Here is a 13,677-nt window from a genome sequence, read left to right as displayed (position 1 = left end):
CTGATCTAATGCCTTTCAGAACGTGGCGCACTTTGTTTGACTCTGACATAGATGAACTCACACGGCGGCAAAGCGCAAGAACATCCTCGATATACGATGTGTTAAGACTCGCCTGGCTGCTGTTGGCGAGTATCGAGGGTTTTCTTTGCGATGGTAGAACGAACAGCCGGTGTACCAAATACATGGCGGAGCTGCTGCTTGAAGGCAGCCCAGTCAGTAAAGTCTATCTCGTGGTTGAAGAACCACGTCTTCGCCACATCCGTCAGGTAGAAGGAGACGTGGCGGAGCTTGTTGGGGTCGTCCCAATGGTTGGCGGAACTTACTCGCTCGTACTCATCCAGCCAGTCCTCCACATCTTCCCCACGATGACCAGCGAAGAGATGGGGGTCACGCTGGTGGCTGCTTACGATGTAAGAGGTGGCTGGTAGTGTCAGAACGGTAGCGGTAGAAGTGGAGGGTGGTGCTTCCTGAGACATGGTAGCGGACAGTGGGCACAAGCGGCGGCCTGAACGTAACTCCAGGGGGATAGACTGAGCGGGCAGGGGACTGAGGATCGAAGGAGCTACTTCCACCACTTAAGACGTCTCTGTTGGCACGACGTTTATTCGGCCCGAGTACTCGGGAGAGAACCAGCAAAGGCACACACCCGATGATGATGATCACACATAACTGAAGATGAGGATCGAGCAACGTAGAATGATGATGATAATATACAGATGAAGAAGACGTGCGTAATAAACGCCCACAGTATAGTTAAGAACCGTTAATAAAATTATGAGGTTTTACGTGTTGCCGCCGTGGCCGGCATTTGATCCCGCGACCTCGTTCTTAGCAGCCCAACACCATAACAACTAAGCAACCACGGCGGGTGTTGATTACGGTTGAATGCAAGGGTGAATACAAGTGCAGTAAGGATAAAAAATCCGCAATATATTCAAGGTTTATTGGTTTCTGCGTAGGAAAAAAAGAAATTTCTCCATCAGAGATTATACAACTTAAAGGGCAACTTCGGCGATTTTTGGCCATGTCAAGGTAATAAAATATTTAGGTTCCCGAGACTCTCCTGTGACGCACCTGATAGGAGAATTGTTCCGCAAATTTGAAAATAATTTTAAATAAGCAAAAAAGCGCAAAAACGAAATCGAAACCTGAGCAAGCCGCCGAGCGAACCTCTGCGTGTGACCTGACGAGTGTATCCCCGGCGGGGAAGGCGCGCAACGCATGCCGGTCTCGCCCGCGGGGCGAACGAAACCGGCAAAGAGCAGACGCTCAGCTTATTCGTGACCGCGCCGGACGTTCGGGGACCTTCGGGTGACATAGTAAGCTTCACCACCTATTCGGATCTCAAACAATGAGAGTTATGATTCAGACGAATTCAATAGCCACGAATCGCCGTCCTCGACCACTAGAGCGAGCACCCATGCGCAACATATCGCGCTGCAACATGAAGACCAAGGGTAGCCCTAACCACTGATATACGTGCTGCTTGCTATTTTAGGTGTTTTACCCCTCTCAGGGAACCGCTTCACATGCTCACTGTAAGATGTGGACCACGACTTTCCGCATTTGTATCCCACAAGAACGCCGCTGACAGTCCAAAGCACCGCCCAGTGCATTTGTTTACATCGGCAGGTACAGCGACCACTCGTACGTCGTTCGCTTGAGATAGCCGCTCATCGGTGACATCAAATAATGTCAGAACATATCAAAACACGTAGATTTTGTGCATGTAAACACCGTTACCACACTCTGGGTTGCGCTGATACGTGCGACCACACACCTTCGGAAACAGCGAGCGGGAGACCGTAGTAGGGAAGCGTTGTGCAGCCTGCTTATCATTCTTCGTATTCTCTTCATGCACACAATTAGTGTTCCGTAAAGTAGACATAGATTAGGACATTGCGCGTATGATCGTTCATTTAGACAACGCATAGTTTTCTCGCGGAAACGCCGATTTAATGAAGTATGACATCGTTGGCAGCTGAACGAGACGGTTGTTTACGCATGCTGTATCGAAGGGGCCTCCGCTTGCTGCCCATTTGGGATACGAGGCAAACAGTGCACCTCGTAAGCTAAATAATGAGTCAGCATAACAACATTTAATAATACACCCATGGATGTGCGTAGTCACATTTCATTTAGGGAAGCGCCGGCGAGTGCGACTGGCCGCATTCGAGAACGGCAACGTATACGGATGTTGATTGCGCGTCGTGTTGTCGCTTCTAGCTTATTGCGTGTGCACTGTACGAAATGAGGAATGGTTTATTTCAAATCAGTATGGTCAAAACTGAACTACAGAAGCAGCTTTCCTCATCCTAATAGCATAATTAGGCTTCATATCAGTTGGTCTTGTCCGCCAGCAGCAGACGCAGGAACTCGGCCACTGTGATAGGCTTAACCTCGGCTCAACGCGATCGGCATCGGCTCAAACTGTGTTTGCGGATGGCCAGGGCTGAAGTTCGTGCAGCCAACAACGCAACACCGCTTGCCACCCCGCATCACTTGCCCGTGCATAGGGAATGCAACTTCTGGCCACAGCAACATCTCACGCCAAGCACTAGCTCACGATCGTCGACTCCTGCACGCTCTCGTCGGTGTCTTCTGCATGATCCCGGCATGCTCTGCGTGGACCATTCCTGACGTCATACACAATGTGGCCTGTAACTGAGGAGGAGGTAAGGTAGGGTGCTCGAGGCAATAAATTAAATTCATTTGTAAAAAACCTGCGCAACTCTCAAGCCTGCTTTTTTTACGACATGACGGAGGTATTTAGAGGAACAGACCCAGCGAATTACATCGACATTCGTTGACATCTAAAAATCGCCGGAGTTGCCCTTTAAAGTGCACGGAGTAATCGAAAACAACTTAACCCTGTTTATTCATGCTATCGTAGAAATTCATTACGATAGCCTGTACGCTTGGCATGTCAAATTGAATAAGCAAGTAAGGTAACATAACTTTTAACCGACAGGAAAATAACACGGTCACGCGTTCAGTGCAACGTTGAAACTTCGGGTACTTTGCTGCCTTGTCATTTGACCTTGCAGAGGTTGCAATTATTTAAACTGCCCCGTACGCGCGATTTTTGTATGCTATTTAACAAGTTAAAATTGTGACGACCCCAAAAGGTCATGTCGTCTCGTGGGGATCGAACACCTCGTAGCATTGGGAACTCGCATAGGTTTGTCTACAGCATACGAAACAAAGCTGAAAATGCACTTCGTGTGCTACGTAGCGCATCCACGAACGCATAGAAATGGGAAAATGGAATCTGCGGCACAAGTTTTTTATTCTCCCTAAGCGTACGTAGCGGATTCAGCAATCCACCTCCGCGCGCATTGCACTTGTTGCGCGAGACGCCATTTTCCAAAACAGACCGCGAAATAGCTACGGCGCAATTTCGAGGGAAAATCGCAGCGAGCCCTGGGATGTTCCAACGCTGCGACCAACCGGTTGGTCGCAGCGCTGCGTTGGTCTTAGCCGAAAATCACAGGATCGGCACTGCGACTGCGATTTTCGTCGCATTCGACGGAAATCGCACTTCCGGTGCGATGAAAATCGCATCATGCGCAACAGCCTTAAGAAGTATTCAGTTAAAGCAAATCAAGCCACTGCCACAATCGAAAAAAGTCGAAATAGTGAGAACACTGCGAACATCCACGTTTTTGGTTCAGATTTGAAGCTATTTATGAAAGTATCTTTAAAAAATTTATTTCTCCCAGTTCTTTTTTTTTATATAAAAGGCTTACGCGCTCGGCTAAATGTCATTACGGCAATGAAGCGGCCAAACGACACTACAAGAATTATGTAATATTTTGTGCGAAAAAAAATTGAACTCTAGCCAGGTACGCCATCCAGGTCCTGTACGTTGGCACGAAGGCATCGCATTCTCGATTACTTAACTTGGAAAAAAAAACATTTCAGATTTCATTGAACGGTTTCGAAGTTGTGCAGTTGTATAGTAACAGCCAATAGCATTTACATACAACGGCACAACTTCAAAACCGCTCAATGAAATCGGAAATGCATTTTTTTCCAAGTAAGCTAGTCGAGAATACGATGCTTTCATGGCAACGTACAAGACCCGCACAACGTACCTAGCTAGAAGTCAATTTTTAGCACAAAATCTGCATCAGTTCTTGTAGTGGCGTTTGGTAGCTTCATTGTCGTGACGGCATTTACCCGAGCGCATGGCCTTGTATATAAAAAAAAGTGGAACAAATAATTTTTTTTAAGATACTATAATAAATAGCTTCAAATCTGGACCAAAAACGCCCCGCTGAGGGCCAGACGGAACCGGTTCGGAGTGCGAGGAGGAAGGCGCTCTCCCTTCTAGTGGCGCCGGCTTCCGGGAGATGGCGAGACGGGCGCCACTGCGCGCCGCGGCTGTGGGGATGACGCACCCGCGAGCTCACGTTTGAAGTGAAGCCGCGCCGCGGCAAACGAATTGACTCGCGGCGATAGCGCGGATTCAGGATCGTGGTCGCTCCTTGCAAGGTCGTCCCCCGACTCGTTTCCCGCAATACCGACGTGCGAGGGTATCCACTGAAGGCGCAGGTCGCATCCCTGTTGCTGAAGTGTGTGCAGCCTGCAGGGAACGCGTTGCGCCAGTGGCGGCGCGCGCTCGTCGAGTAGCAGGTGGTGCAAAGCGGACCTCGAGTCGAAAAGAATCGCCGCTCGGTTGAGGAACGGCGACTCTTCGAGGATGTCGGCTGCCAGATGGAGTCCCACAAGCTCCGCTGTGGTGGAAGAAGCTCGGTAGGACAGGCGGCACTGTCTCGCGACATCGAGGTACGGCACAACGCAGGCGTCGGCCGCGGAACCGTCCTGACGGACAGAACCGTCTGTGTAGAGGTGTGCCCTCCCCACCAGGTCGTCCTGTATCCGTGCAGCAGCCGCCTGCACCACAGCGCAATGAGGGGTGTGGTGCTTGGAGCGGACGCCCGGCAGGTCGAGGCACACGCTGGTTTGGCGGCGGCCAGGCTGCAGGGGTCGCAGGGGCATCGACCACCAGGCTGTCGTACAGCTCGAACAGCTTACCCACACGAGACTTGGGAAGTCTGAGGAGGTAGGACAGCATGTGGCCGTCACCTAGGGCACGGGATGCGCTCGATGTGGGCGAGCGCGCGCAGATCAGCGGTGAGGGAGACGGGCCACGCGCCGGTCTCCGCGAGCGTCTCCGCCAGACGGGATGCGCGGGGCAGGCCGTGGCGCATGCGGAGCACTCGTCGATGGTCGCAGTCGATGTGCCGCCACAGATGCGGTCGAAGGCTGCACAGTGCGAGCGCGTACAGCGCCTTGGACAGCGCCTCCGCAGCGTACATCCCCACCGCGGACAAGTGGCGCAGCCGTCACCACACGCGAGGAGTGCGCGCACCACGCCTTCAACTCGGCGCATGGCAGCGCGAAGCTGCTTCACGGCAGGGTACCACGTCAGGCGGTGATCAATAATGAGCTCAAGGTAGCGCACCGTCAGTCGCCAGGGAAGGGGGACACCGTCGACGACCACGCAGCCAGTGTGGCGCCGGGCAGCAGCGCGTGGATGGACCATGATGGCCTCCGACTTCACCGCCGACAAGCGCAGGCCAAAGGCACGCAGAAAGTCGCCGACCACATCAACCGCCGCCTGGAGTTACATACGCATTAGTCTCATCGCGGACAGCGGGCCACAGACGAAGAGCGCGGAGGTCAGTATGTTACGCGCCGAACATTGTTTATGCAAACGGGCCGAGCAACGAGATAGATCACTGACGAGCTGAACAGACGACTTTGTAGATTTTAGTAAAAGCATCGACGCGTCTATGCAAGTCTGATAAAGCAGCTTTCTCCCTTGCGGACGTGGCGAACCATTGGTTAGTAAGCATGAGGTGGAATTTACGACGAATTATCAGCTTTGAAGACCACCTTTGCTTTGGTTGACCACCCGGCTGCGCACCTTTTACGCGCCCAACATTGGTTATGCAAACGGGCCGAGCAACGAGATAGATCACTGACGAGCTGAACAGAAGACTTTGTAGATTTTAGTAAAAGCATCGACGCGTCTATGCAAGTCTGATAAAGTAGCTTTCTCCCTTGCGGACGTGGCGAACCATTGGTTAGTAAGCATGAGGTGGAATTTACGACGAATTATCAGCCTCGAAGACCACCTTCGCTTTGGTTGACCACCCGGCTGCGCGCCTGTTACGCGCCGAACATTGTTTATGCAAACGGGCCGAGCAACGAGATCAATCACTGATGAGCTGAACAGAAGACTTTGTAGATTTTAGTAAAAGCATCGACGCGTCTATGCAAGTCTGATAAAGTAGCTTTCTCCCTTGCGGACGTGGCGAACCATTGGTTAGTAAGCATGAGGTGGAATTTACGACGAATTATCAGCCTTGAAGACCACCTTCGCTTTGGTTGACCACCCGGCTGCGCACCTGTTACGCGCCGAACATTGTTTATGCAAACGGGCCGAGCAACGAGATCGATCACTGAGGAGCTGAACAGAAGACTTTGTAGATTTTAGTAAAAGCATCGACGCGTCTATGCAAGTCTGATAAAGTAGCTTTCTCCATTGCGGACGTGGCGAACCATTGGTTAGTAAGCATGAGGTAAGTATGTTACGCGCCGAACATTGTTTATGCAAACGGGCCGAGCAACGAGATCGATCACTGAGGAGCTGAACAGAAGACTTTGTAGATTTTAGTAAAAGCATCGACGCGTCTATGCAAGTCTGATAAAGTAGCTTTCTCCCTTGCGGACGTGGCGAACCATTGGTTAGTAAGCATGAGGTGGAATTTACTACGAATTATCAGCCTTGAAGACCACCTTCGCTTTGGTTGACCACCCGGCTGCGCACCTGTTACTCGCCGAACATTGTTTATGCAAACGGGCCGAGCAACGAGATCGATCACTGACGAGCTGAACAGAGGACTTTGTAGATTTTAGTAAAAGCATCGACGCGTCTATGCAAGTCTGATAAAGTAGCTTTCTCCCTTGCGGACGTGGCGAACCATTGGTTAGTAAGCATGATGTGGAATTTACGACGAATTATCAGCCTTGAAGACCACCTTCGCTTTGGTTGACCACCCGGCTGCGCACCTGTTACGCGCCGAACATTGTTTATGCAAACGGGCCGAGCAACGAGATCAATCACTGACGAGCTGAACAGAAGACTTTGTAGATTTTAGTAAAAGCATCGGCGCGTCTATGCAAGTCTGACAAAGTAGCTTTCTCCCTTGCGGACGTGGCGAACCATTAGTTAGTAAGCATGAGATGGAATTTACGACGAATTATCAGCCTTGAAGACCACCTTCGCTTTGGTTGACCACCCGGCTGCGCACCTGTTACGCGCCGAACATTGTTTATGCAAACGGGCCGAGCAACGAGATCGATCACTGACGAGCTGAACAGAAGACTTTGTAGATTTTAGTAAAAGCATCGACGCGTCTATGCAAGTCTGATAAAGTAGCTTTCTCCCTTGCGGACGTGGCGAACCATTGGTTAGTAAGCATGAGGTGGAATTTACGACGAATTATCAGCCTTGAAGACCACCTTCGCTTTGGTTGACCACCCGGCTGCGCACCTGTTACGCGCCGAACATTGTTTATGCAAACGGGCCGAGCAACGAGATCGATCACTGACGAGCTGAACAGAAGACTTTGTAGATTTTAGTAAAAGCATCGACGGGTCTATGCAAGTCTGATAAAGTAGCTTTCTCCCTTGCGGACGTGGCGAACCATTAGTTAGTAAGCATGAGGGGGAATTTACGACGAATTATCAGCCTTGAAGACCACCTTCGCTTTGGTTGACCACCCGGCTGCGCACCTGTTACGCGCCGAACATTGTTTATGCAAACGGGCCGAGCAACGAGATCGATCACTGACGAGCTGAACAGAAGACTTTGTAGATTTTAGTAAAAGTATCGACGCGTCTATGCAAGCCTGATAAAGTAGCTTACTCCCTTGCGGACGTTTGCAGAAACAATGTTCGGCGCGTAACAGATGCGCAGCCGTGTGGTCAAGCAAAGCGAAGGTGGCCTTCAAGGCTGATAATTCGTCGTAAATTCCACCTCATACTTACTAACCAATGGTTCGCCACGTCCGCAAGGGAGAAAGCTACTTTAACTCGGTTCGCACTGGTTGTGCGTTCTCACGCTCTCTTATGAAGAGAGCCAATCGTCCACGTCCCTGTCGCGTGTGCGGCTTAATATGGGCGGATCTCTCGGACGAAGACAACTAGAGAGCATGTTAAAAAGGGCTTCAATGGGGCTAACTTGTATGACACCAAAAGGAAAACAAAGCGCTAGGCAGGGCTGGGCAAAGATACTTTGCAAATGTATCGTGGTAAAGATACAATATACCGAGTGGATAAGTATTTAAGATACAGATACCAGATATTAGCAAGCTAATTGTGTCCGGTAAGATACTTGCCATTTGTATCTTAAGATACTTCGATACATTAGTTAATTCCTCAAGTTCCTATCTAAGGGCCGCGGCAAGTTTGCAGGTGTTTAGTTGTAACTTTCTTATCTCCCTCCAGTAGACATCGTTCCCTTCAGATTTCCTCAACTTACACATAAGTATCTTTTGGACATTATAACTAAGTATTATATCGCTATTCAGCAACCGTCTATATGGGGCTACAGCAAGTCTGTGGATCATCGCAGGTATGCTGCGCAATCAGCGATTTTTCCATACCGCCTTTACATTTGGTACAATGCACTACTTTACGATCCAAGCATAAAGTGAGCCAGCGTGTTGTTTTTTTCTATGTCTATACTTCTTAATTGTCCCACACCATACGTCAGTGCGTAATCTACATATTACGCACTGTATAGGTTGTGTGCGTTCTACAGATGTAACAATGCTTATAAATAATACATTGCACTATAAATTTCCCGTTTCTATGCGTGATTAAACGACAGCAAATGTAGCGTTATAGTATCAAGGTACTTAAAGGCGTAAAAAAACAAAAAAATGCCACGAAGTTGAAAGAAGGAACTTGGGGAGATATACCACCACCCCGTTTCAAATGAGGCGCCCATACTTCGTTATCACCATCATGACAACGGCAAAGTGAGTTTGTACCAATGGTAAATGTGCGCGTAATTTTTGAGGTAATCTTAAAGTTTGACGGGGAGCAGTACACACAGCTGACTATGGCATGCAAAGCGCGCTTCTTGATTTAACTTTGTAACCGCACAGACCAAGAAACGGTAAATCGCGTAACAGCAGATAATGGCTCATTTAAGAGAGCATGGCGACTGTTATTAGTCGTGCTCAGCTCTTCGGTAGAAAATTCCAGGAAGTATGCTCGCAAGTCGTGTGGCAGGTTTCGGCGATCGCCCGCATTTGACAAGAAACTCGTCTTGCGCATATGAGAGGGCGTTGGAGAAACATGGAAAAATGTTGGTAAGTTTCGAAAAACGTTCACTCGCAGCAGAGAAAATGTGCAAATGTGTGACATAACTATCCAGTAAATATTGCGTTCACAGACGTGTGCACAGCGGCACAGGAAAGGGTGTTAAACTAAGTTGGGGTAACAACATAGTGTATAGGGGTGATGGAGGCGAAACTAGCTATAGAACTGTGGTGAACAGAAAAAATGAAATAAAATAGAGACAAGTTAAGATACTTGAAAGTGCTGAGCACCACTGTTCGAACATATTAAGGGTACCTCATTTTCTGTACGCGGTGTCATAGCAGAAATTTGCCGATGACTATTCGTCTGTATACAGTGCGGAAATAGCGCAGAAACTATTCAGCATGCTTAGCTATCATGTACAAGTGCCCATATAGTAGTAAATGAAGAGTTAAATATCCTGTCGAAGACCGTGCGTTTTAAAGATAGCAGGAGAAAGGTAAGTTAACCTGGCCCTTGTCAAAGAAAAAAAAGAAAACAGGGGCTGGAGTGATAGATTAGAGCGGAAGTAGGGTCCGCGTTCCCGTGTATACACCTTCTCACACTGCTCGCTAATTGCGATAGCCACATTGTTGAGTCACATGTCATTCAAATAATTTCTCATGGTCAACGGCTTACAAAACTTCGTGCAGCTGCATGATGATGATGAAATAAAACTTTAATTTTCGAGATGGTGTTCCCGAGCGTTTGAGCTGTGGGTCACTCACAGTGGGAGGGTCCCTCATTCCAGGAATCCTCTGGCCGCGATAGCATCCCGGGCTCTGGCGACAAGACGTCGTTGTTCGTCCAGGGCCAGGGTGAAGATCTTGGCCTCCCACGTCTCGGCGAGGAGGTTCACGTCTTCGGACGTTGTATGTTTGCTAACGGCGTCTTCGGGGCGCCACGGGCATTCGAGTAGCAAATGAGCCAGAGTGTCTGGCACGGCGCAGATCGGGCAGTTGTAGGTGCGTAGTGTCGGGTGGATGCGATGCATGAGGATCCCATGGGTGTACGTATTGCTCTGCAGTCTGCGGAATGCGGTGCTTTCCTCTTTGGTCAGTTTTGGATGAGGTGGCGGGTACACCCTGCGTCCCAGTCGGTATACCCCCAAAATCAACGCAAACCGAGTTTACTTCGCTGAAAGTATCACAGGAAAACGAACTTTAACAGTTAATTACCGGACTACACGCATGGAAGCAAATCAAAGATTCGCATGCCGCCTACAAGAGCATTGGAGGCATAAATTCGCGCGTAAAATTTCGCGCTACGCAAGCTTGCTGTGCAAAGCGTGCTCCATACACTTCCAACCGCGCAGAGCACACAAATACAGTCGCAGAACCTCAAGCAGCTAGACCTGGCTAGACCTTAAAGCATATTGACCCTTTTCGCGGAACAGTTTGTTTTAAAGAAACGAGATGGCGCTCACGGCGGCGCGGCATACCTCTCCTCAGCGACTGCGCAGGAATACGAAACCATTACCGCATCTACCTTGTTTCTGTGCGATCAGCTGTCGGAAATGCAACTGAGTTTTCGCTAACACACTGTGCTCCAATCATGCTAGATTGAATCATGTGGATTGAAAACGTGTGCAGTAGTTGGCTGCAAAAAATAGTGACTGGCATGTTAAAGAATAGAATGAATCTGTGTGGCCAAGTTCGTGGACCGCTGCTGCAACTCTCCGAACGTGTTACCGGCACTTCGTGATGTAGGGCTTTCCTCGAGGATACAGAAATTTGCTCATCCGCCAGCCTTGTATCGCTAACCTTCAAAGAAAGGGCTTCATCCCCAGCACGTCGCCAAGAGTGAGTACCACTCGTTAAACAATGACAAAGAGAGTAGCGCGCTTCCTGTCATAGTAAGTTTCGCGCACGTTATCTATACACATCTGTCCCAAATGGGAGGAAAACTTACGCCTACTCTATCGCTGACGTATCAAAAATAAGTGAATGGGCGCACCCTTGAATATATGCGCACTGTATACGCACAATAAATGACGGACTACACCTATGGCGCACGAATGGTCGAAGCTTAATGTTTCGTGACGGTCCACAAGAATAAGCGGTCCATAAGGTGTAATATATATTTGCTACAATGTATTACAATGTACAAAACAGCTACGTTTCAAGCCTTGTTCGCAGCAAAAACAAATCTATCGGAACTGAGCACACCCGCGAGCGATTAGGCAGAAAATAATCAAATGGTGGCCGTACAGCCCCGCACTGAGGAACTTCACTGAGTCATAAATTGACAAGCCACTGCTTCAAAATATTTGCCGAATAAAGAACAAAGAGCAAAACACACTAATCCTGACTGAATTCAGAATCGGAAAGCTTGGATAGCTTGGAATACATATTTAACCCCGCTTTTAGAACAAGCACTATATACGCTGCTTGCGCCGTTTGGACATAGCTTAATCAGTTCAGAAAGCGCTTTTGCATGTTATCTGAAGCTGTGATCAACGCTTCGTGTCGTCCACCTAGTCACCGTCTACGATATCTCCGAAAACAGAGGCTTTCTAAGCCGCGCCGGCGTCATACACTTCCATTGTAAACAAGGAGGCAACGGAGGCCGTCGAGGCAAGCAATGGACGCATCACCACGTGATCAAACATGGCAGCGCCCACGGGATCGCCGCGAAAAGGGTCAATAGTTACATTGACACTAGGAAAACGTTGTTTTCACAATTATTTGCTTAACTCTTCGAACAGCAACAATCCATCTTTTCCGTCGTTCTTGCTCCCAAGGGCGGCCAGGAAATCGGTACAATTTCACTCGTGGCTGTGGCAGTTTTTTACGCAGGAGTACCGGCACTTGTTCCTCTTCCGTTTCCGTACGCTTTCAGTCGATGGATTAGAATTAGCCGAGCTGAACGATGGCATTGTCTCAACGATAGAAAAGACCGAACAGCACCATCGACGCCGCGCCTACGAATACCCCCGCGCGCTTTGGTCGTCTCATTATTGTTGGCGGCGCTGCGACAGATGGCGCAGCAATCGCAGCAAACTTCACTGAGCGGAGCCTATATGAAATCGGTCCTACAAGTACAGTCCCTCATTTAAGAAAGTTAATGTTAGGACTTCAGGCGTGGCAGTCTAATCCGGTATCATGCACAGTGGTCCAGGCTACAGCAGCACCAGTACGATGTATAATCGTTGCTTGCTCTTCATGCAGTGCCTCGCCTGCCTTGCGGACCGCAATTTCTGGGACGTCACATGGCCTCGATTAGCTTCGTCTGACCTTGCTTCGTCATTTCTTGCCCGGCACGTGCATGTCACTGAGCGCTTGCTCAGCGACTATCCTATCACTCCGATATGTGATAACTCCGGCGTGTCCCTCTTCAAACTTCTGCATGTCAGTCAGCCCGACCACCTGCCTCTTGATCAACCAATCACCGACAACTACGGGTCCGTGACGTCAGCCACCAAGAGTATAAATGTCTTGCTCATCGATCCATTCTTCAGTGGGCAAGGCTGCAGAAGCACGAGTAAGATGTTTAAGCGTTGCTTGTTCTTCATGTAGGTACGCCATTATTCCAACGCTGTATGTAGCCGATCTGTTTATCGCTTCTTGCTGCTGCTTCCTTGCCCACATAGTCTTGTGTCATGGTGCTTGCACGTTTTATATAGCAAAAGTCGTCCTATCTTGAGCGGTCATGTGGAACTCAATCCGGGTTCTCCGAAAAATCGGGGAATGCCAGTAAAAGCAATCAATCTGGTAATAAACCTGTAACTAAGAGTGAGATTCGTTACAACTCCGATCTCGATGAGGCTACTTATGTGCATTCTCCTCCTGTATGCCACGAAAGTGATGATCTTTCTGTATCCGAAATGTTCTATAAACTTCTGAATGGGCAAAATAAGCTGGCTCAAGACGTTGCTGACATTAAGTCATTCCAACAGGCAGTTGCCTGCCGTTTTGATGCTTTAGAGTCGCGTGTTGGTGCATTAGACTCCTCACCTAATGACTCCAGTTCAATTTCTGAATTACGCACAGAAGCCAACTCCTCATTTAAAATTACCGAGATGGTCTTAAAAAGTGAAGATCTAGAAAATCGTACTCGAAGAAATAATCTTACAATACACGGTGTTTTGAAAGCCCCCAACGAAAACCCTGCCATTGTGTTGTCTGACGTTACGTCTATATTTACCGAGACCTTGAAGATTAGCTGTTCTCACATTGAACGCGTCCGCAGGCTTGGTAGAGCAGGAGGCTAGGAGCTCATCACAACCGTCCTATTATTTTGAAGCTTTCAGGCTTTGGTGCCAAAACAGTGGTTCTAAAAACACCTATAGAC

The 13,677-nt window shown here is 48.9% G+C and overlaps 1 protein-coding gene across 1 annotated transcript; it reads right to left on the bottom strand.

Moving 5' to 3' along the window:
* Nucleotides 1-4,332: 4,332 nt before the first annotated feature.
* Nucleotides 4,333-5,551, bottom strand: LOC125943325 (uncharacterized). The gene is made up of 2 exons (XM_049662435.1): nt 5,045-5,551; nt 4,333-4,983 (listed from the first exon to the last, which is right to left on the bottom strand). The coding sequence occupies exons 1-2, from the start codon at nt 5,549-5,551 to the stop codon at nt 4,333-4,335; spliced, it is 1,158 nt and encodes a 385-aa protein (XP_049518392.1).
* Between the last annotated feature and the right edge of the window lie 8,126 nt (nt 5,552-13,677).

Source organism: Dermacentor silvarum, chromosome 1, assembly GCF_013339745.2.
Source record: "Dermacentor silvarum isolate Dsil-2018 chromosome 1, BIME_Dsil_1.4, whole genome shotgun sequence".
NCBI lineage: Eukaryota > Metazoa > Arthropoda > Arachnida > Ixodida > Ixodidae > Dermacentor > Dermacentor silvarum.
This window is presented reverse-complemented; position numbering and strand designations above follow the sequence as displayed.

Bases quoted from the DNA above. Each gene is read 5' to 3' on its own strand.
- LOC125943325 (XM_049662435.1), bottom strand. From the start codon at position 5,551: ATGGTCCATCCACGCGCTGCTGCCCGGCGCCACACTGGCTGCGTGGTC. The intron at 4,984-5,044 runs GTGGGTAAGCTG...CGACCCCTGCAG, and splicing joins TCAGACTTCCCAAGTCTCGT to CCTGGCCGCCGCCAAACCAG.